At 29.8% G+C, this 20,250-nt stretch overlaps 4 protein-coding genes across 6 annotated transcripts; 1 reads left to right on the top strand and 3 right to left on the bottom strand.

Moving 5' to 3' along the window:
• The first annotated feature begins 1,321 nt into the window (after positions 1–1,321).
• Positions 1,322–9,029, top strand: LOC124500291 (uncharacterized). Its single transcript, XM_075730624.1, has 5 exons — positions 1,322–1,663; positions 1,751–2,162; positions 6,267–6,849; positions 6,933–7,337; positions 8,553–9,029. Exons 3-5 carry the CDS (start codon positions 6,339–6,341, stop codon positions 8,906–8,908), a joined length of 1,272 nt encoding a protein of 423 aa, XP_075586739.1. The 5' UTR covers positions 1,322–1,663; positions 1,751–2,162; positions 6,267–6,338; the 3' UTR covers positions 8,909–9,029.
• A 3,254-nt stretch (positions 9,030–12,283) lies between these two features.
• LOC124490181 (uncharacterized) lies at positions 12,284–14,198 on the bottom strand. Of its 2 annotated transcripts, XM_075730622.1 has the most exons (5): positions 14,066–14,198; positions 13,884–13,984; positions 13,774–13,847; positions 12,691–13,704; positions 12,284–12,626 (listed from the first exon to the last, which is right to left on the bottom strand). In XM_075730622.1, the coding sequence occupies exons 1-5, from the start codon at positions 14,111–14,113 to the stop codon at positions 12,394–12,396; spliced, it is 1,470 nt and encodes a 489-aa protein (XP_075586737.1). In that variant the 5' UTR covers positions 14,114–14,198; the 3' UTR covers positions 12,284–12,393. The 2 variants fall into 2 exon arrangements, with proteins under 2 accessions (XP_075586737.1, XP_046908597.2); XM_047052641.2 differs by having other exon boundaries at positions 13,774–13,984; positions 14,066–14,147.
• LOC124490179 (DBH-like monooxygenase protein 1 homolog) lies at positions 14,165–17,190 on the bottom strand. Of its 2 annotated transcripts, XR_012832208.1 has the most exons (6): positions 16,188–17,190; positions 15,584–16,109; positions 15,320–15,504; positions 14,687–15,230; positions 14,258–14,331; positions 14,165–14,189 (listed from the first exon to the last, which is right to left on the bottom strand). XR_012832208.1 is itself a non-coding variant. In XM_047052639.2 (4 exons), the coding sequence occupies exons 1-4, from the start codon at positions 16,911–16,913 to the stop codon at positions 14,679–14,681; spliced, it is 1,989 nt and encodes a 662-aa protein (XP_046908595.2). In that variant the 5' UTR covers positions 16,914–17,190; the 3' UTR covers positions 14,636–14,678. The 2 variants fall into 2 exon arrangements, 1 of the variants encoding a protein (XP_046908595.2); XM_047052639.2 differs by lacking the exons at positions 14,165–14,189; positions 14,258–14,331 and having other exon boundaries at positions 14,636–15,230.
• A 1,340-nt stretch (positions 17,191–18,530) lies between these two features.
• On the bottom strand, positions 18,531–19,256 carry LOC124500446 (uncharacterized). Its single transcript, XM_075730550.1, is given in 1 exon segment — positions 18,531–19,256. A coding segment is annotated over 1 exon segment (468 nt). The 5' UTR covers positions 19,130–19,256; the 3' UTR covers positions 18,531–18,661.
• Positions 19,257–20,250: the final 994 nt, after the last annotated feature.

Below are 20,250 nucleotides of genomic sequence, written 5' to 3'. Positions count from 1 at the left end.
CATTTCAATAAGATGATTAGAAATAGTCCGGTACCACTCTAATGGACTTTGTTTCAATCCGTACAACGTTTTCTCCAATTTCAGCAAACCACCACCTTCAAAACCAGGCGGCGGATGGACATAAACCGGTTCATTCAGACTAGCATTAAGAAAGGCAGTCCGTACATCCAGCTAACGAACCTTGAAATTGTAAGTTTTAGCCAAACTTAGAACAATATTAGTCAGACTACGATCTGGAGTCGGTGATGCAGTATCCAGATCAATCCATAGCGTTGACGATAACCGCAAGCATGTTAGGTTGGATTTGTCATTTTCTCGATTTTGAACTTTGAATTCTGAACTGGTCGTGTTAATTTGGAAATTTGTCATTTTTTTGATTTTGAATTCTGAACTGGTCGTGTTAGGTTGGATTTGTCATTTTCACGATTCTCGAAAATTTTCGAAAGAACAACTCTTTTGCTATGCACTAGTGAAATATTTTCGCTTAAATCCTACAAAAAACATGGTTTTAGAAGCTTCGAAAAAACTCTCTCTCCCATAGGCCGTAATGCTTTTTTGAAACTGTCCAATTACTTACTGTGTGTGTATGTATTTTTTATTTAAATGAAATAAAAAGATAAAATGCATTTTGAATGATAAACCATGTTACATATTTAACAAATTTGGAACCGATCTCATTGAATTTATATGAATTTGTATTAGAATAATTGATTCCTTATACAGCTTTTCGTTTTGCGGCCAAGTTTCGTGGAACGTATCTAAGCCGTAAAGCGAGGTATGAGTGAATTCGAACCAAGAGTTGATCAAGTTAACCACATTGGATACCGGAAAAAGTCAACACTGACGTTATTCACATTGGATACCGGAAAAAGTCAACACTGACGTTCTCCACATTAAATACGGGAAAAAGTCAACACTGACGTTATCCACATTAAATATCGGAAAAAGTCAACACTGACGTTATTCACATTGGATACGGGAAAAAGTCAACACTGACGTTTTCCGCATTGATTACGGGAAAAAGTCAACACTGACGTTTCCCGCATTGAATAAGGGAAAAGTCGACACTGACATTACGTTAAAATCTTCATAACGTGCGTGCCGATCTCCATAGGCCATCCCATTCCCATGCTCTGCTTCTTAAGCGAGCTACTCATAGGCCTACATGTGTACATTCTAACCGTTTTCAATAAGCGCTCACTCATTTAAGCGCTCTTTAAGGGGATAGGGGTTTTCGACCTTTTTGTGTTCGACCATTTTGTGTTCGACCATTTTGTGTTCGACCTTTTTGTGTTCGACCAATTGTTATAGCACCGAATATTGATGATGATGATGATGAAAGAATAAAAAAAAAACAAGGAAAAAAACGATTCATAGTTTTTTTTTCATTGTTAAAAGTGATCATTTTTTGTTTGTTTGTTTCTATCATCGAATATTTTTGGCCACCACCACCACCACCAACAACAACAACAACAATCATTGATATGCCACACACACACAAATATTCGTTAATGGAAATATTCGTCATCAAAAAAAAAAAAAAAAAATGATAACTTTTCATCTCATAAACAACAACGAAACGAAAACAAATGTGTGTGTGTGTGTGTATGAATGACTTTTGGTCTTTGAAGAATTTTCTTTTACTTTATTGCATGAATCCAAAGTAAGTAGTTTGTCTCTTTTTTTTTCTTTTATATTCACTTTGATTTTTGTTTTTTTTTGTCTCCTGTTTTTTTTCCATTCCATTTAGAATAATTTATATCTTTTGACAGGCAATGATGAAAAATTATATTTCAACCAAAAAAAAAAAAAAAAAAAAAAAAGAAACATTCAAGATGACTGAATCCATAGTTGATTGAATTGAAAGAGAGAGAAAAAAATATAAATAAATCTTGGATTCCAGAATAAATACTTTTGACAAACAAACAGACAAACAAAACGCATATACCCAGACAGATAGACATTGAATGAATGAATGAATTGAATAAACCAAACAAAATGGGCAAACCGTTAATAATAATGAAGAAGATGGGAAAGAAAATTCATTGCAGTGAATCAACAGCAACAGCAGCAGTAGCAGCAAATGACGACAAAATTTATTTGGATCATTGATTACAACAAATGATGATCAACAACAACAACAACAACAACCGAAGTCTAAGGTTCGTTACATTGTTGGTTTATTTATGATTTTCATTTTCATTTCATTTCATTTTTTTTCAATTGTTTGTTTTAAATGTTTCAATTTGTGTTTCTCTTTTTCTCTTTGGGTGTATTTTTGTTGTTATTGTTGTTAACTAACTAGCATTTTTCTTCGGGTTATTTTTCCAGGTTTTGCAGGTGTGTGTGTGTGTGTGTAAATAGTTTTGTACAACAAAATTAATTTTCTTTTTTTTACAGCCTTTAGTATAACAATCGATTTGTTGTTGTTGTTGCTGTTGTCGGTAATAAATAATAGAAATTGAATCGAAAATTTTGAAATTAAATTTCATTTCATTTGAACTGAGAAAAATTTTTCATTTTACAATTTAATTTTGACCAAAAAAAAAAAACAAAATTTATTTAACACACACACGCACACACAAAATAAATTGAATCAATTATTCGATCATTTTTTTTCAAATGTTCATTTCACTTCATTTTAAGTAGTTGTTTCAATGGCATTAGAATTTTCGACAAACAAAGTTTTGTGGTAAACCCTGGAATTAGAAAGAAAAAAAAATGAAATGAAATAATTTTTTGATGACAAAATTATCGTATAATTCTCACTCAGCCAAAAAAAAAAAAAAAAACAGCAACAGCAACAAAATCAATCAATGATTTTTTGCGTGCGTGATATAAATTGCTGCTGCTGCTGCTTTGTTTTTGTTTTTGTTTTTTTTTTTTGAAAAATTCAATGAAAATTTTCAGTCTTTCTCTTCACACCCCTTTAGACATTGATTGTATGCGTGATGTTGATGATAATCATCATTACCTTTTTTTTCTGTATGGGCGTCGTGGGAGTCAATTAAAAAAAAAACGTTTTTGGATCAATGAAAATTGAATGGATTCTTTTCGTTTTTCAATTTATACTTACTAATGGCGAACAACAACAACAACTCTTCAAGTTTAGTTTCCATTTTTCTCGTTAAGAATCCATAATGATTAATTGGCACTATCGTCGATTTATTATTGTTTTTTCATCATCATCATTATCAATGATTCTGGGTATAATCAACCAATCACAAAAAAAGAAAGAAAGTGATCAGAATAATTTTGTTTAGGTCCAAAGAAAAAAAAATTTCTCGGAATCCATAAGTTTTTCTTTCGTTCATTATTATATTATTATGACCATCATTCGTATGTCCAAGTTGCATCATTCATTCATTCATTATGACCATAATTTTTCTACAAACCTCAAATGTTGATCATTATCATCATCATCATTAGAACGATCGTTTCTCATTTTCAATGTAAAAATAGTTGTAGTAGTTAGTGGTGACTTCATTTCCACAAAAATTGTTGTTTTGTTTTTCCCGATAATTTCAACAAATAGTGGATGGAAAAAAAATTCAGATGAATATTTTTATCGTTTTTAAAAAAAAATTGCAATTTTCATCGTCCATTTTTTTTCTTCGTTTCTGGATCAAAAACAAATTATGATCGACAATCAAAAAAAAAAAAAAAAAAAAATTACATAAATTCCAGAAATCCTCATGGATCATCAACTGGAAACAAAAAAAAATCCTGTTATACTACCGTCATAGGTATTCTGGTTTTTTTTCCATTCAAACAGAAAAAAAATTCTAGTGAAAACAAAACAAAAAAATTCGATTCGCTCAGCAAACAAAAACTAGATCATTTCATTTTTTTTTTTGATTTAAAAATAAAAATCTCTCTCTCTCTCTCGCTTTTTTTATGTCACATCATTTCGTTTCACACACACACACACTGGATTTCAAAATCGAAAATTTTCATAGCAAAAATACTCGACAAAAACTTTTAACAAACATCACCACTATTTTTTCCAGTTAACAGCAAAAAAAAAAAATCCACTTGGTCATGGATCCTCTGTATTTTACAACCTAAAAGTTAAAATCAAATATAACAAAAAAAAATTTAGAATAGTAAAAAAAAAAATTCTAGTTTGAATCCATTTCAAATATTTCCATTTAATTTCCCTTTGTCGTCCGTCATACATATATAGATGGATGGATTGATAAAATAAAATTATTCACCATATACATTCAACAGCAGCGAATTTTTTTTTTTTGGTATACTCAGCAAACAGTTATTCTGTGCGAATAGATTGAGTAGAAAAAGAATCAACAACAATTCGAAACGATCAAATGATTTTCGATTAAACTTAAATAATAAAAAAAAGAAAAAAAAATTCACCATCACAATGTGTGCGTGTATGATATTAAAATGTACAAATATTTGCTATAAAAATCATCGCAAACACACTGAGAGAGAGAGCAGAAAAAAATAAGAAAGAAATTTGTGTGTGTGTGTGTGTGTGTGTGTGTGTGTGTGTGTGTGTGTGTGTATAGAATATTTGTATTTGTGGATTTTTTTTCCGGAATAAAATCCATAAAAAAAATCTATAATCGATACATTTACACAAAAAAAAGTGATTGCCCCATGGACAGAAAAAAAAATATTTTTTTTTGTGATGAAATCCATTTGGGATTCATTATTATTTATTTGTGTCTTTGTGTAAAACCATAACTACCACCAATAAATGGATGGATGGATGGATGGATAGAAACAATATTTGATGATGAGATGATGATGATGATAATTTCCGTATATTTTATCGATAATATATAACTATTGATCATCTAAATGTAGCAATGATTTTTTTTCTTCTTTCTTCTATTGTTTTCGTTTTCCATTTTTTTTTCATGTTTCCGATTCCAAAAAAAAAATAGGTTCCATTCAAATCTAATAAATTGTGGAATTTTATTCCACTAACTAAGACAAGTGATGCCATCTGGTTTTTCAAATGATGAAATTTCATATTTTATTGTTCATTTTGGTTCGATCACCTTTATTCACACACAGAAAACACATTTTTTTTCTGCCGAAAAATCTATCGGGTTAAATTCTCTGCCCAAATCATGTATTCAATATCAAATGATTTATAGAGAGAGAGGGAGATCAAGAGTGGGATATACAACATTCTCTGTTATTTTTTTTTTGTTTATTTACTTTCTAACGAGGCCAAAGTGTTTTTTTTCTGGTTTTTCCCAAAAAAAATAATCATGGTGGTGGCGGTAGTTGTTGGATATAAAGAATTTGACTTGATGAATGAACGATTCTTGTGTATATACATGTATCTGTGTGTGTGTTTGTGGGCTTTATAAACAAACAAACAAACACACGCACACACATTGCTAATCACAATTATTGATCCACAAAAAACATTCAGTCTCAATTAACTTGATACGAAAAAAAAACTCTTCCAAACGGAAATTGGAAAAAAAGATTTTCGTTTTCTCACCTCTCTCTCTCTCTCTCTCTCTCTCACACATACACAAACGCGCACACACAATTCCTAATAAAGAATTGGTGGAATTAATGATGGAACAGAGGCTGTAATGAAATGGAATGTAAGATTTGTATAGAAGCGCAAATAAAAAAAAATCGAGCCTTAAAAACTTTTTGATTAGAATTTTGTTTTCGCTCGTTTGTTCATTTAATGAAACATTGAACACAATTTTTTTTCAAAAAAAAAACATTTGAATTATGGCCCTAAAGGAGAACCAAAAAGTTTATCCTTCCATTGATTATTTGACAGGTAAATCAATCAATCGATAAATATGAATTTTAAAAAAAAACACATCCACCCACAACAACAACAATTTTGATTGATTCAATTGTTGTTGTTGTTGTTTTATGGGTTTGGATTTGTTTTGTTTTCGGGCTGATTACAAACACCAAAAAACAAACAAAATACCGGTTTTGATGGTTATTTAGTTTAAATTTTTGGATGTCATCATTTTCGAATTTTTACAACAACAAAAAAAAAATCATTTCCTTTTTTTCTCTCACATTTGCCTATTTTGATAATGATAATAATGTGATGGTGTTTGATGTAATCCATTACAGATACAGATACTGGTTATCATTCACATCATCATAATCATCATTATTGATAATTGTTTTGCAGGTTGAAAATTTCTAGAATTTCAGAACAAAAGAAAATGAATAATAATAATCATAATCATTATTATCGTACAATAATCATAATACTCACATTAATTTTAATGTTGATAATGCAGATTAAATCTAGCGGTGAATACAACGGAAAACGAACACAACGAATTAATGATAAAAAACCAAAAGATGAAACAATGAAATTATTATCGACCACAAAATCGATAAACATTAATCAGCATCATCATCATCATAATCATTTTACATTCGATTGTAATTATCATACAATTTCTGCATCCAATCATAGAAAAGATTCGAATCATGAAAACAACACTAGTGAAAATAGTAAAATTTCACATTCAACTATTTCGACATTTACAGCTGAAATTGGTGACGATTACGACAACAACAACAACAACAACAACCAGAGAATGAAAAATTCCGAAAAAAATGAACAAATAATAACGATTCCATTATCGATTGGTGATCGAATCCATTACAAATGTTCAATGATTGTTGATCATCTGGAACAATGTGAACAACAACGACAACAACGATCATCATTATCATTGATAATGTTCAATGAAATGAAAATGAAGATGAAAAAATCTGAATTGTTTCAGAATAATTTCATCATTCCAAATCATTGCCATTCAATACGAATTATATTACAATGGCCACGAAGAATTGAACAATTAAATCGTACAGGTAATTTGGATATATTGAATTTGTTTTGTTTTTTTTTTCATTGTCAAATTTTTCTTTTTTATTTTTCATCAATAAAAAAATAGACAATCAAAAAGAAGCAATGATTTTTGAAAATGTAACAAAAACAACACATGTAACCAGTAACGATATTGATTATCATTCCAAAATCATTGACAATGATGATGTGAATTTTATTTCCGATTCTGTTCGAACAAATTTTAACAATCAACAACGAATACCATTTTCATCATCAACGAGAATGACTATTTCAAATCGTTATGATGCATGGATAAATATAACAAATTTTACTATCGATCATCAAGGAATCTATCGAATGATATTTTATCGACGTAAAAATTTATTATTATTACCGGAAAATATTGATTCAAAGAATAATGGAAATTCTTCAAATGACAATGGTGATGATGATGATGACGATGATGAACATGAAATAATCTATGAACATTCATTCAAGCTTATTGCATTCAGTATGTATCAATTAGTTTTGTTTTTCTCTCTCTCTCTCTCTCTCTATTTTTCTCGAAATCGAATCCAATCAATCAATCATTGAATTGAAATCAATAGAAAATCCTGAGAAAAAGCATCTATTGATTTTTCGGTGATCCAGTAGTTGAACAACAACAAAAAAGCAAACTCATTTTTCAAAAACCATGATCATAATCAAGTGATATTCCAACGGAATGATTACGAATGAATGAATGAAGTATTCAGGCATTTTCACTTTTTTTCTATATAAATGATTATAGTCACTTTATCATTATTATTGTTCATTCATTCATTCAAACACCCGAAAAAAACGATAATAATAATAATAATCACCATCAACAACAACGACAACAACAAAAACAACAACGGATAGTAGTCATTGTCGAGTCGAAATATACCCGAATTAATGTGTGTATATGTGGTGAAAGCAAGAGCCTATTCCGGTATATATATATTCTATCTATGATATTCAATTTAGTTATAGTTTGGATCCAATCCAAATAGAGTGTTTTGTTTTGTGGTAGTTTTGTGATGGTGTTATCCAAAGATAATTAATAGTATAATTTATGAGCTCTTCGATAGTTTGTAGTTTGTGTGCCATTGTTTTTGTTAATATTTTTTCCTTTCTTCTTCTTGGCTATTTTTTTTTTTTGCTTTTCAGTTTTTTTCTGGCATCATGGCTGAGTGAAAGAAAAAAAAATGAACAAACGAACGTAGAGAAAATAAATAAGAAATTGGATCGTCTCTTTGCATTGTTTTTTTTCGCCTGATTTTGGTTCATAATTCATGATTATTAATTTTCGATCGCATCAGATATTGGAAAATCCACAATGATAATGATCTGATGTTTCAAATGAGAGAAAAAAAATGCAGGTATCACAAAAAAGGGATTTGTTTTTTTTTCGTTGGTGATGTTATTCCGATATTATCTCCATAATTGTCATTCGATCCTTTTTTGTTTTTGTTTTTGTTTTCGTTTTTTTTACTTTGATCAAATTGAGGGCAAGTTGAATTGAATTCAAACATGAGAGAAAGTTTACTGGGAAAAATCGAATAAATCATAACAAAGTAAATTATCTGGAAATTTTTTTTCTTATTTTTTTTTTGAAACGAGAAAATGATAGCTTTTTCGAAACAATGATTGTGAAAAAAATTGACAGAATTTTTCTATATCTTTTTTTTCACCCGATATATAGATGATTTGTCCAAATCATCCAATCAATCGATGATGATCAATGCCAACGAATCCCAGACAAATAATTTCGTACAACATTCATCATCATCATCATCGTCGATACAAATGGCTGCCAACAAAATCGAAACGCCAGGAGGAAATGTAAAAATGGAAGAAGAGAAAAAAATAACGATCAAAAATGGCCAACAACAACAACATCATCATCAGCAGCAACAAGAATCAACAACGGTTACCACTACTATTAATATCAATGACAGCAACAACTCAAATCGACGATCAACATCACCGTCAATGATAATCATTGGATTATTATTAATGGCCATATATTATTATATTCTAGATAAATACGATCATTGAATTATAATCATCATTATCTATCATTTGAAAATATTTTGTATCAAATGATTTGATTCAATTCAATTCGATTCTATATTCTATTATCACACGAATGATTCACCACTGTAATAATAATAATTAGTATGATGGTCACATGTCTATTTTTTTGTTTGAAAATTTTTATTTCAAAAATAAAACGAATTTTTTTTTTGAAAATTCAGCAAATTTTCTTTTTTTTTGGGGTCATTGTAAATGGCTGGTTGTTTTTTTCTTTACTTGAATATTTTGGATACCAAACCGTGAGTGATTCAATGGCTAACGGATCTCCAATTGCTTTTTTTTTCTTTCTATTTTTTTTGGGGTGATTAAAAATTGCTTCCACACACACACACACACACACACACACATCACATCATGATTAAGGCTGTCGTCAGCTCATTAGTCTTCGTCAACTTCGTTTGTTGGTGTTTTTATAATCAACAGCAACAGTAACAACAACAACGTGTCAGATTTTTTTTTCTTTTGTTCCAGAAAAAACTAATAATAATATTTCGAATGAATGGATCAAGAAGAAGAAGAAGAAGAAATTGTTGCACCATTATTATATTCGTATAGTTTGGTTGGTTGGTTTCTTTTAAAAGATTCGTTTGCTTGGACATTTTACTTTGTACACCAAAAAAAAATATCTTCAGTGGTAGATTCTCGTATTTTTTGGTTTTTTTTTATTTTGATCCGAATCGTCAACATCATCGATCATCACATGTGTGTGTGTGTGTTCGTTTCGTTTTCGTTTTGTTTTATTTTTGGTTTTTGCAAGCAAAAAAAAAAAAAAAAACAACAATCAAGTAAGAAAAGCTTTTTTTTGTTCCTGGTTTTTATTCTTCAACATCACCAATATTTTCGATTTATTCTGGTATATAAGGTCTTATTAATTTTCATGATCCATTCGCACACACATACATGTAATATCAAATGTCCTGTTTGTGTGTGTGTGTGGACATTATATTATTCTGATTCTGTGATTTGTTTTGCAACGTAAGATTCTTTAATTTCATTCAATGTCATTAATAATAATAATAATGGTACTGTGGAACCTGAATGGAAAAGAAGAAACAAAAAAAAAACATCAAGAATCAAGAATAATAAATACAACAACAACAACAACAGAAAACTAACCCAAGTGTTTCAAATTTTGATGTTTTAACACTTGATGTGTCTACTATTGTTTTACGATTTAATTAATAGTATATAAATGATATCACGGACAATGTGAAATGATTAAAATGAATGAATTCGTTTTTTTTTTTGAGTTAACGGGTTTGACTTTGACTAAACAAAACAAAAAAAAAAAAAAAACCTGATTAATTCGGCTTTTTTATTTTGTTTCTGATTACACATACACACACACAGACACAGTGTGACGGAAAAAGGTTTTCAATTTTTTTTTTCGTTATTATTATTATTTCGATTGCTCGATAAAACAAAAACAATAAACTTTTAACGTTATTATTATCATTATCAACCAATTTTCAATTGTCTCATTTTCATATATTAACACAAATAATACACTTATCAATCACTGTTGTTGAAATGGAATGGACATGACAATTTTTTTTTTCGTTTCGTTTCGTTTTTTCTGGCCACAATTTTCATTCATTCCACATTTGTATTTAGAGAAAATGTAATCGTTTGGAATGAATGAATTTGAGCTTTTTTTCGTCATTTGTTTGTTGTTGTAATAAGTTTTATTAATAACACAAAAAATAATAATGTAATTTAATACAAAAGTCAATTTTTTTTGTTTGAAAATTTTTAGGCCATCCACTATCCCGAAAAAGAATTAAATGGCCGGCTAAAAATAGAAGAAAAAAATGCCGGCAAATTCTGTACTATCGGCTGATGCCATAACCAAATGATCATGTTCATGATGATGATGGAAAACAATTTGGAATTGATGAAAATGAAACAAACTTTCAATTGTATATGTACTGCGACATAAACAATAACAAAATGAAATTTATATAAAAATGTTGGCCGAAAAAAAATCGATTTCTTTCTCTTTTGAGAAAAAATAAAAAATCAATTCACCAAATAACCTGCTGCTGTCAAATATTGAGATTGGATTCTTGAATTTCTTTCCTCTCTCTTGGTTATCGGACTATATTCATTCCGCACACACACACACACAATATAATAATAATGTCCCATATATAAAGAAAAATAAAGTGTGTGGCCGCCTTGCTGTTCAACCCTTTTCTCTCTCTCTTTCTCTCTCAAACATCACTTACATATTCATCGATCTTTTCATTCATTCTGGTGGACCAAATTGAAGAAAATTCAATTGAAAGATCGATCAAACCTCAAACGACTACGATGATGACGACAAATCAAAATCGGTTATGTGTGTATATGTGTGGCGGGTTGGCCGTTTGTGATATTAAATTTTTCTTCTTTTTTTTTCATTTTAGATTTTCATTCATCCAGAATTTAGAATTTTTATTTTGAAAGTTTTCATTTTCCCATGACTATCATCAATGATGATGATGATGTGGATAAAGTCGATTTTTTTTTCTGTGTTTGTTTCAAATGCCAAACTATCGATATTCGAATATCAATGTGTGTGTGTGGTGCACCACACACTCTTAAAGATGTTCTTTTTTTTGTCGTTCAATAATATTCTTGTGTTTGGTTGCTGCTGCTGCTGCTGTCGTCGTTTTTTTTCTTATTCCAATACCAATCAATGGATCTGTATATTTGTTCCGTAATAATAATCTATCTATCGTATTGGTGGGAAATGTTTTGAAAAGTTTTTCATTTCTCAACAAAAAAAAACAGAAAAAAAGTTTCAAATTTATTTAGTGAAATTCGTTTCGATACCCACCGCACACACACACAGAGAGAGAGAGAGAGATACCATATTTTAAATGAGAATCGAAAAAAAAAACATTGAATAAGATTTGTATAGCGAGAACAAGAATAGAGAATTTTGTTCCAGATATCCCGAAAAAAAAACTTAATGAACCTTTTTCTGTTTTTTTCTATCTCTCTCTCGTACATTTTATCGATAAATCCCAATGAATTTTGTTTTTGTTTTTTTTTTTGTTTTCACCAATTATTATCACGAATGTTTTGCATGTAAATATGGAAATTTTTTCCTCCTAAAATGATGATGATGATAATTTAGTCAAACAAACAGACAAACACAAAAGATAAACAAATGGATTTATTCAATGTTTTTTTTTCGAAGAAGTAGAAGAAGAAAAAAAAAACACTGTATAAATTGTTCTCTAAAAGTTTTACAAGAATTCTTTGTTTTTGTAAATTTTCAATTTAAATTCTTTTTTTTTCGTTTTGTTATTGTTATCGATTGTCATTTTTGGATTCGATTCGATTCGATTCAAGTTAATGAGCACTGGATTATAGAATGAATTCAGTTTCATTTATTGTTGTTGTTTATCAATTTTGTTCATTGTTTTTTGTTTTGTTTGAAAATCATTTCCATTACTTTAATCAATTTTTGTATATGGAAAATAATAAATCTGCTGTGATTGATCAAATTGCCATCCACTTGAATAAAGTTCAATAATTTCCAATAAATTTTTACTTATCGATGAATTTAGGCTATTATTATTGTGTGCATTCACAAATTGATTGATGGCCGAACAATTTAATAATATATCACGGATTAAAAATATCAATGCTTTTATTCTGGATGGATTATCTTCATCCAGATATTTTCCTAAAATGAATCAATAAAGTCATATTTAGTCTTATGGTTTTTTTTTGTCTGAATGTAAACTTACCACATCGACGAAAAACAATTTGCATACATTCAATTTCTGCTGGTGTTGAATTTGGATTAATCAATATTACCTGAAATGAATCAAATAATAAATTTGCAAATTGTTTCTGTTGTTTGGCCAATAATGAATTGATTATTTTCATTTCAATACTATTTGTACTTGATGTTTTTTTAACATTACTTGTAGTAGTAGTACAAAAACGTTCACTTGAACCACTTTTACATGAACTTGAATCAGCTTGACTTGAATCATTTGTAGCTGATGATTGTTGGTCATTGTTTTGATTTTGGCCATTGCTAAAATCATCGAGATCATCATCGTTATCGATATTGGCAACATTTTCGACATCTTCATCGTCACTGCTTCGATTAACATCGTCATCGTCATCATCATCATCGTCGTCATCATAATCATCATCCTCATCATCATTTGAATCGCTAAGATAAAATTTATTCATTTCCAAATCCTTTACAATCGATTCTTTTAGATTAATATAAATTTCCATCAAAAATGTAATATAATTTGTCCATCGACGAGCACCACCAGTGGTGAAACGTAATTTATCACGTTCATTAAACCATTCACGAAGACAATTTGCTAATGATTCTAGAAACAGATATTTATGATCACTTAAATGTATCATATTCAATTGTTGATTATGATGAATTTCCAAACAAACTTTGGCCACAATAGATGCATTATTTGATTTATCCAATACTTTATTACAAAGTATACGAATTATCTGTAATAATTGTGTCATTGTAATCGTTCTGCAGGTTTGCTGATTCAATGATTGTTTAATAATTGTAATGTTTTCTTTTGAAATACTTTCCAATGTTATGAAAAATGCTCCGGCCATTGAATCATTGAGATAGTGATATTTCGATTTATTTATCGTATCGGAATTTGTATTTTTTGATCGATTATTGTTGCTGATGTTGTTGCTGATGTTGTTGTTGTTATTGTTCCCAAATGATTTGGATCGTTTTAAAACACCACGTATTGGAAATACATCTATAATATGTTTGTTGGAAAGAATCGTTTTTTTCCTCACATCAATTCTTCAAATAAAAAAAAACTTACTTGAAATGACATTACCAAAACTTGTACTTGGTTGTTTAATGAGAAAAATGTCGCTTGGATGATTACCGCCCACACTGTTGTACAATCCAACTTGTGTTCCACCAGTGGACATGAATGATGATGATGATGAAAGATTTGGACCAGACATTGATGATTCAATACGTGCTGATGGTGGTCTATATATTGGCTGTGATGGTTTCTGATATTTTGGCTATAATTTGCCCCCCCCCCAAAAAAAAATAATTCAGTAAGTCAAAAATTTTGAATGAGTAAACCATCACCATTTTCTTACCTGATTTTTCTTTTTTTGTTTCACATTCAAATTATTATTATTCGACATGATTATAATGATGATGATGACGATGATTATCAATCCAAAATGATGATGATAATTTTATTCAACAACGCCGTAAACCCTAATATATGAATGGTACATACAAAATAAAATGAAAAAATGGCGTTCGATTTTTTCTCATTCTTTTACCATTCACTTTCTAATGATAAACAATGGAGCATCACCATCATCTTCATCATTTGAATTTGAGCAGTGAGAGAATCCTAGAATAATACAAAATGACAAGAGTGAATGAATGAATGAATATTCTAAATATAAACCATCATCATCATCATCATCATCATCAAGATGATCAAGCCACACCTCAACAACAACAGCAACAACGAAAAAAAAGGAAAATTGTTTTCTTCTTGTTTTTTATGTCCAAAATGAATGAATTTCGCAAAAACGAATGCGGAAATAAAAATTTTTTACTACGTGAGTACGAATAAACTTAATTTTTTTCTAAAAATTAACTAATGATGATTTTTTTTTGTTTTCAAGTGATAAAAAAACGATGAATTTCAATTGAATGTTGAAAAAATTTAATTTAAAAAAATAATGAAACAGTTCAGATACAGAATATAGTGATGATGATGATGATAATATAGAATGGATATGGAAATAAAACGGTCAATAATGATGATGATGATGATGACATAAATCTTGGTGGAATTGTATAATGACTATTAATAACCGGACGACATTTAGCGATTGGTTTTTCATATCTACGATATGATTTTGGATATGTAATCAATTCATTGATTTCATCCATTCCTTCTATACCGTCGATGCCTTCAATTTTACGCCAAAAACATTGTGCTTTTTGTGGTGCATAACGTATCAGATTGGTTAAATTTTCAATATCAGCCACAGTATTCTTTGGTATTTGCCAATGTTGTTTTGTTAACACATATGTGGACAATGTTTGATTAGCATATTCTAATGGATGTATGATCACTGGATTCATGTCATTTTCATCTAATTTTTGAACTTGATCAATATTGGTTAATTTCATAACAGTTTCTGGTGTCAGTCCGCTAAGACATGTTCGTACGCCTTTCATACGTGGATAATAAACAAGAAATACCATACACATTTCTTCTTGGGTTGATAATCCACCCTATAGAACAAAAAAAAAAAAAAAATAAAAAAAAAAAAAAAATAGAAAACATAATCAATTGTGAAATGGAATTTTCCATACAAACATACCAATATTGGCCTTTTCAATGATTCTGTATTATATGTACATTCCACAGTAATTTGATCACCGGGTAATATGATTCTTTGTTTATTGAAACGACGAAAATCTTGAAAATTAAAATCATAATTATTCTCTTCAGCTAATGGTGGCAATTCTTCGTGGTGGCGAAAATGTCTTACGATAATTCGTTGTACTAAATTGGAAAAATGAATTCATGTGGTTGGTTAGAAAATCAGCAAAAAAAAAAAAAAAAAAGATTTCACAAAACATACAATGTTTATGTCCATGTGGTAATGCAGCAAGAACATTCAATCCTGTTGTTGGTATTTTTTGTCGAAAACATTCCGGTGAACAATGGCCAGATATAGTGAAATTTTCAAATCCATCTGGTATGATTAAACGATAATCAACCACTGAACCCATTGTTGCTGTATCGGCATCAAATTCACGTAATTTTTCCGTATAAAATAATCGAAGACCTGATGAATCTTGAATATTCTGTTTCAATTCAGGATTATCATAATGAATTTCAAACATAAAATATGTTGTTTCATGATCTTCAAATATAGGAATGCCAACATTATCTGGTAGATTGAATGCTTCACCACCAGTGGTCCAAACCATATATATTGATTGACAATGAAAAAAATCGAATGGCATATTGGCAAAATCCAAACAATTAATACCCGGTTGATCAAGATAATCGTGCATCATCAATGGATTAGGATGTAGACATCGATACAGTACCATATGATGAACAAATGGTGCATTTTTAGATGGTGAAATTATTGGCTCAATCTATTCAAAACAAAAACAAAAAATGAAACGATTTAATGAATACAAATTTCCAATACAGGAATATTGCAGATTTCTTACCCTTATAACATGTGCTTTTGATCGAAATGATGGACTAACAATTTTACACCAATAAGTTGTATCTGAATCATGTGGAATGGTAACATTTTTCGATGTTATATCCCATGATTTTATCATCGATGAATGTTTTATATTATTCAAATTATTATTATCATTATTATCAAATTTATAATTCAATAAATGAACACTACGATGTCCACGTTGATGATGTGAATGTTTTGATAATATTGCCGAATAACCAACAGGATCATCATCATTGTATGCCCAAATTAATTTCGTTACATCATTGGTTATCGGTAGATCGCCATCATAATCACATGTTAAAAATGGACGACTAAATGTAATACAAGTATGTGTATCATTTTCATAACCAGATTCTAATTGCCAATCTTGTTTATCATCAATAACAGGCATTTCATCAGCATCTTCGGCAAATCGATCTTGTAAATGTACATGGCCTCGTTGATCAATCCAACCAATAACAATATCACTACCAATCATATGTCCACTATGGCTGATACCTAGGCCAAACCAACCATGTGTTTCAACACAAACATTGAATACAATAAGCTCTTGTTTCATATTGAATAACCATTTTAGATGATATTTATTATTTGAATCCAATACAATTCGATGCATCCAATCATAAAGATGACAATGATGATGACCAATATTATCATACAATGATAGCCATATGATTAGAAATCGAATAAATAATTTATCCATAATATTTCGAACAATTTGTGGATCGATCGATTAGATTGATTTAAACATTCAATAAAAAAAATATGATCACCACCACACTGTTATGACCGTTGTTTTGATCGAACAAGGACCATTATGTTATTTTGATTATTGACCTTCAACCCAAAAAAAAAAATTGCTATAAACAAGAGGCCAGATGTTTTATATATACAACACACATACACACACACATAAATGTGAATGGCCACCAATCAGAACGAAAGCGAAACACAAAAGCCTCAAAGCACAAAATGGCCATTATTCGTAGTCGCACACAAGCAACATGTGTGCACATGTTGCATGTTTGTTATACACAACACAAAACACATCAAAAAGTTTTGATCATTTTCTATTACAACCCCCCCTCCCCCTAACTACCACCAAAAAAAAACAATGTTTTTTTTCATAATAATAAAATAGCACTTTATTTATTTCTAGCTTTTGTCATACAAGGAGGATGTTTATGTTTTTGAACATGTATGTATCCATGGATAAAATCAGAAAATACAAAAAAAAAAAAAAATTGTTAATATTATGTGTGTGTTGTATACAAAAATAAAAGTTTACATCGAATTGATGTTTAATTCCATTATTAATAATAATATATAATAGTTGTTTGAGACAATACCGTTTGAACTCTATATTCAACATCGGCTCTAATACCGTTTTTTTATATCTTTGAGTCGAAACACCAACAGGTAGTTCTGTGATTGCGAACGATTCATCATCCAATATTGCTGCTTCGCCAAATATAACAAATCAAGTTGCTTGTCATCAATTTGTTCGATTGTTCCGGTAAATCCTTTGAACCATGGTTTCATCGGCAAAAGTTCTTTTCCACGAATTAAACGTCGAATATTTTCCACAATTTCATCTGGATTAAAATTAGGGATTTTTGTTTTTTATAATTTGTGTTCAGCATTGATGAACAAATTATAAAAAAAAGATTTAATTAATAAAATTTGAAATACAATTACATGGTTGACTGGACGACCACATGGAAAAGAATGAAATGGAAAATCGAAAATCATCACAATATATAAAGCTTGTATGGACCATGTGCTTTGATTTCGAGAATAGAACTTTTTTTGATATTCAAAAGTATATCTATTCATACAGGTACATTTTTTGCATACACACACATCAAAGTAACGGATCACCATAAATGCAGCGTGCATTCACAAAAGATGTAGCATGTACATAATGGGGAGATGAAAAAAAGCCATCATGAGGGGTAACATAGAAAAATCGACCGTCCAATCTAGCCTTTGAACTTATATTTTATTTTGTAATTTTTTCTTATTACCCTTATATTTATAACGGAATAATTGTTTTTCGTTTTGTTAATAAATAATAATAATAACAAACTTATAGCGAAACTTTTTTGGAAACTTGTAATTTTGATTTAAAAAAAAAAAATAATGTAGAATCAGATTATAATGTGTAGAAACACGAATAGCGAAATAAGACGGAAAACGGAAAATTGTTTCAAAATTAAGTTTTTATTTTTAATCGTTATAATCGTAAGCGAACAGAAAAGAGAATGAAAAACCACGTGTGTGTATGTTGGAAAAAAACCTTTGGTAGCCTTTGCAACAGTCTGAATAAATTGTGCTTCCATCTGAAATGTTTTCAATTATTTTATCTAGAAGGGTAGACCACCCAGTTCTATTAGGAATAGTGACAATATAAATGAATCCTTTGTTTCTCTACATACACCACCAAACACCCTACTGTTCTGGTAATAAACGACCACAATTATTTTTACGTTTTGTAAATAAACTTTCATCAATTTCCACGATGCATCCTGGTCCATCTATCTTCTTGTTTGGTTTATTTACCATATCAAGGACACATAATTCACGCATGTAATTGTTCCAATCTATAACAGTTTTGTCGGATAAGTCAAGTTGCTTTTTACAAAATTTAATGGACGTTAACTTCTCGTACCAGCAGTATATGAATCTCATAGCTGAACAAAATGTTATTTTGCTAAACTCAAACCAGTTGTCTTTTCCAAGTCCCACTTGATGATCGCATCGTCTTTGATTACATTTCCAAAAGCAACGTTTACCAAAATAAAGCTTCATATATCATGTTTTTTTTTTGGTACATTTTCGTCCATTAGGTAAGATATTTCGCTCCTGAAAAAATATAATTGTGTCTTGTTCTGTTGTTGGCAAATCCCAAATAAGCATTTTTTATACACTAAAAGTGGGGCATATAATCAGCAAACAACAAGAAAACAAAAAAGAAAGATTCGTGAACAAATAAATAATAAAAAGGCTTCTAAATATAAAAAAAAATAGAATTATAGGAAATAAAGACTGTTATAACATGTAAATTTATTGATTTGCAAGTGTATTATTGTGTTTAATTCGATTCTGTTGCAAACCAGTTTGCGGTGGCGCTAATACGTAAATACTGTTCAATTTTTTTTGATTATCATCATAAAGATAATTTAACAATGGATCATCTAGATGTGGAAATAATTTCCTTGCTACCGTATACACTAATTAGCCTTATTGATTGGCCAATTAGTGTAACATTGACTACACATTGATTGAAACGACTGTATTGATCAATCAAAATCGGATTGATGCTACTGTTTTTCTTCACATAAATCACAGCCTTTGTTCGTTAACCAGATGTAGTTTTCCAATCTGGTGATCGAACCATGTTTCGGTTAACAATCCGATATCATACAATGTGTTATAATAAAATTAATAATAAAATATAAAATAAATTTTTACAGAGATTACGTAGGGTTATATTTGAGAGGGCAGTATTTTGTACGCCTGGATCATATACTTTAGCAAGTTCTTCTTGTTCATTTCCAGTGACTTGAGTTGCCCTAAACTCTGTTCCAGTCTTTTGTCATTATATGCTTCAGAAGCCGTAGTCTTTTTTAATGGCTTCCATTATATGCTTCAGAAGCCGTAGTCTTTTTTAATGGCTTCCTTTTCAAGCTCGTCGGGATGTTAGATTGCGTTGATTCATAACAAAATCACATCCATCCATGTTATTGGTAATTTCAATTGGAGATTAAATTTCTGCTCCTACAGTTTCGAATTATGTCAATTCCAAGGCTTGATTCAGGATCTTTATGATCTGGAACGTTCCGAATTGGAAATGCTTTCTGGCTTCAAAATTTAAATTTTTTCAGCTTTTTTTGTCGAATAGCAAGGCTCTTGGTGTTGTTCCATAGCTTTGTTTCAAGGATCTTTTCTTCACCCTTATATAATATGGAATAAGGGGTTTTCAATTCCAAGTCTTTATTATTCAGCGACTGTTTAAAATAAATTAATAAAAAAGTAAA

This window comes from Dermatophagoides farinae, chromosome 4, assembly GCF_024713945.1.
Source record: "Dermatophagoides farinae isolate YC_2012a chromosome 4, ASM2471394v1, whole genome shotgun sequence".
NCBI classification, from domain to species: Eukaryota; Metazoa; Arthropoda; class Arachnida; order Sarcoptiformes; family Pyroglyphidae; genus Dermatophagoides; species Dermatophagoides farinae.
Note: the sequence above shows the minus strand (reverse complement) of the source record. Positions and strands in the feature narration are given on the sequence as shown.